Source organism: Orycteropus afer, unplaced genomic scaffold (genome assembly GCF_000298275.1).
Source record: "Orycteropus afer afer isolate SDZICR_OR568_19922 unplaced genomic scaffold, OryAfe1.0 scaffold00193, whole genome shotgun sequence".
Classification (NCBI taxonomy): Eukaryota; Metazoa; Chordata; class Mammalia; order Tubulidentata; family Orycteropodidae; genus Orycteropus; species Orycteropus afer.
The window spans coordinates 1,369,227-1,372,825 of record NW_006921780.1 but is presented as its reverse complement, the minus strand read 5'-3'; the positions used below and the strand labels follow the sequence as shown (position 1 = coordinate 1,372,825).

Genomic DNA, 3,599 nt, shown 5'->3' with positions numbered 1-3,599 from the left:
GCACTGTAGGACAGAGCAGAAGTGCCCTATAGGGTTTCCAAAGCTGTAAACCTTTACATGAGGAGACTGCCACAGCTTTCTCCTGCAGAGCAGCTGGTGGGTTCAAACTATCAACCTTACAATAGCAGCCAAGTACTTTAACCACTGCATTATTGGGCCTCCTAAATTCAGATATAGCTAGTAGGGGAAAAAAATGCTTTTTTCTACAATATCAATATTTCCAGGGTAATTCATAAATGATTTTAATATGTGAAATAACTACAAGTGGGTACATGAAAAATCATTTGATTTTTGTTCTAGAAATTATACATTTGTTTAGTAGTAATTATTGCTTAGGATGTTAAACAAAGTAAATTTGAAAACAAAAATATTATTGGTGAAATATAGAATAGACAAAAATCCCAACTTTGGTACACAAACATCAGATGTGAAAATCACCACAGTACACCATGTAGCTAGAAAGAAGTGAAACTTTTTCAGTCTTTGTTCTGCAAGTTGCATATGATTCCATCAGAAGGTATAACAGCCAGAGTTAACACCGAAAGTTAGGCAGCATTTGCCCCAGTTTCAGTATCCCATGTAGAAAAACAATAAATACTTGATTCTTCATCTCTGACCACTGATAATCTTGTGGGTTACCATATCCTCAGCCCCACAGTCAACCTACCTACTCCTCCTCACCCCAGAATCTTTGCTCTCTTTAGCTGCCTCCTTACAGCATCTTTGATCTCTTTGTTACGCAAGCTGTAAATGAATGGGTTGAGAAAAGGTGTGAGCACTGAGTAAACAACTGCCAGGGCCCGGTCATAATCCAGTGAGTAGCTCTTCTTCAGCCGTACATACATGAAGAGTATGCTTCCATAGAAGATGAGGACCACGGTGAGGTGGGAGGCACACGTAGAGAAGGCTTTCCTCTTGCCTGCAGCAGAGGGAATCCTGAACACTGTGAGGATGATCTGCACATAGGAGGTGAGGATCAGCAGGAAAGTGGCCAAGATCTTGCAAGAGTTAATAATAAAATCCACTAAGACATTGATAGAGGTGTCAGTACATGCCAAGCTTAGCACAGGAGGAAAATCACAAAAGATGTGCTGAATGCGATTGGGACCACAGAAAGGGAGGCGAGAAACCAAGGAAATTTCGGCCACCGGCCCAGCCAAGCCTCCCAACCAACAGCCAACAGCAATCTTGGCACAGAGTCCTGGAGTCATGAGGGTAGGGTAGTGGAGGGGCTGACAGATGGCTAAGTACCTGTCATAAGCCATGGCTGTGAGGAGGTAGCACTCAGTAGCTCCCAGAGAGTGGAAGAAATAGATCTGCAGGAGGCAGCCAGAGAAAGAAATAGTCCTCTTCTCACTGAGCAAGTTGGCCAGCATCTTAGGGATTGTGGCAGCTGTGTAGCCAAGCTCCAAGAAGGAGAGAATGCTGACAAAGTTGTACATGGGTGTGTGGAGCCGGGAGTCCATGCAGACCACCAGGAATATCAGCAAGTTTCCCAGAATAGTGGTGAGGTAAATTAGAAGCAGTAAGATAAAGAGGTAAATCTGGACACCCTGGAGATGAGGGAAGCCTAAGATAATGAACTCTGTTACCTGGCTCCAGTTCCCAGTGTCCATTGCTCACCATTCATGTCCCTAAAATGTAAAGAATGGAAAGATGTGGAAGAGAATTAGTTGAGTTATAGAAATCCCAACAAGAAAGTGACCCTCAAAGTACTTTTGTTGTCCTTCCCCCAACCTCCACAAGAAAGCCTTCCCAGTAAATTCTTTGAGAGGCCACCATTTCAATTTTTCCCCTCATCAGCCTCCTTCAGAATAACCAAAAGACTCATTGCCATTTAGTTGATTTAGACTTATAGTGACCCTATAGAGAGATTAGAATTGCCCCATAGGTGTTCCAAGACTATAATTTTTACAGAAACAGATTGCCACGTCTTTCTTCCACAGAGGGGATTGGTAGATTCAAACGGCCAACATTTTACTTTATAGCAGAGTTCTTAACTACTGTGCCACCAGACTTCCTTTTCCTTCAGAGTATCCACCTTTATAATTAGACTTAAAATGCCTTCCCTGATTAACCCAGACCATTTTAGTCCCTAATATTCATTCATAACACACTTGTCTTTCTTAGTGGAATCCATATAGGTTTTAGAATTTTAAGTATTCCTCGCCCAAGGTATGTATTATGAGATCATATATTTATTTCTAGCAACCCCTACGGAAGGGTGTTTTTTTTTTTGTTTGTTTGTTTTTGTTTTGTTTGTTAAATACTCTTGACCCACTTATCCTACAATCACTTATCCTACAAGATTCATTTCTTGCCCTCTCCCCACATAAAACTCTTTGAAAGAGTTGTCTATACTCATCACCTGTTTTGGTTACCTAGTGTCACTCTGACAGTAACATACCACAAATGGGACAGCTTGAACAAACAGGAGTTTATTCTATTACAGTTCAGGAGGCTAGAAGTCTGAGTTCCAAGTGCCAGGCTCTAGAAGCTGGGTGAAAGCCCCTCATTCTTGGGCTTCAGGTCTGCCCCTTGCTCCCGGCCCACTGAAGCTAGAGGCATCTCTCACAACACCAGCTGCATCTTGAAAGAAAGATGGGCAGTCTGCTTCTGTAAAGATTACAGACTTGTGAACCACCCTATGGGGCCGTTCTATTCTGTCCTATAATGTGATTATGAATCAGAATATGGTTTAGTTTAAAATATAGCACAAGAATTTCTGATGATTTTCCCCTCACATTGTATTTACTTCATTTTTCTTTTGCCAGCTCTAATTAAAGTCTAATTGTAATCCAGTTTCCAATATAAAGAAATATTGAATCAATGTTTGTAGAGCTTTAAAAATGATCTCTTGTAGTGGCCCTCATATTTTTGTGTTTCATGGCATTATTAAGAAAAATACTAAATGCATCAAACATTCCCATCAGTTCCTAAAATTAAAAATACAACAAATAAAAGGAAGTCTATAATAGTGGAATAAATATAAACAGTCTACACTAAGCTATATATTGTCCTTTGCCTCTCATTTTGATTAAGACCAGTGAGAACTTGAATCCTCTCAACCATAAAGAGATCCAGGCTCACAGGTGGGCATCCAGCCTCTGTCTGGACTGACAGTGCCAGAAACTAACTTCTAGCCCCCATGAGACAGTCCTCTCCACTATTATTTAAACTCTTTCTCCCATTGACCTAAAATCTTACTTTCACCCACTAATCTTACCTTTGCTCTGTGAAACTGCCCTATTACAAAACTATCATCTAATATCCTTTGTCTCTGGTCCAGATTCATGTTTTTAAACATAATTTTCATCATCACAGAAAATTTATTGTGCACCAAACAAGCCCCTCTATTTGGTCATTATTCCTTTGTTTGCTGTGCACCCTCAATAGAAGTACATTTTATTCTAAGTCAATCTACAGACACGAAAACAGTTTTCTAGCTGAAATCCCTCACTTTCTTTCCTGAACACTCAAGGTGAACACTGATCTTCCTCACCTCTCAATTACCAGCAGGACTTCTTTACTCTTCCTTCAATTGTTACTGTTATGTGCCCTCAAGTCGGCCACGACTCATAGCAGCCCTGACTCATAGC

General features: G+C 40.7%; 1 protein-coding gene across 1 annotated transcript; it reads right to left on the bottom strand.

The window, feature by feature from the left end:
* Nucleotides 1-677: 677 nt before the first annotated feature.
* LOC103202744 (olfactory receptor 6N1) lies at nt 678-1,616 on the bottom strand. The gene has a single exon (XM_007947677.1). It carries the CDS (start codon nt 1,614-1,616, stop codon nt 678-680), a length of 939 nt encoding a protein of 312 aa, XP_007945868.1.
* Nucleotides 1,617-3,599: the final 1,983 nt, after the last annotated feature.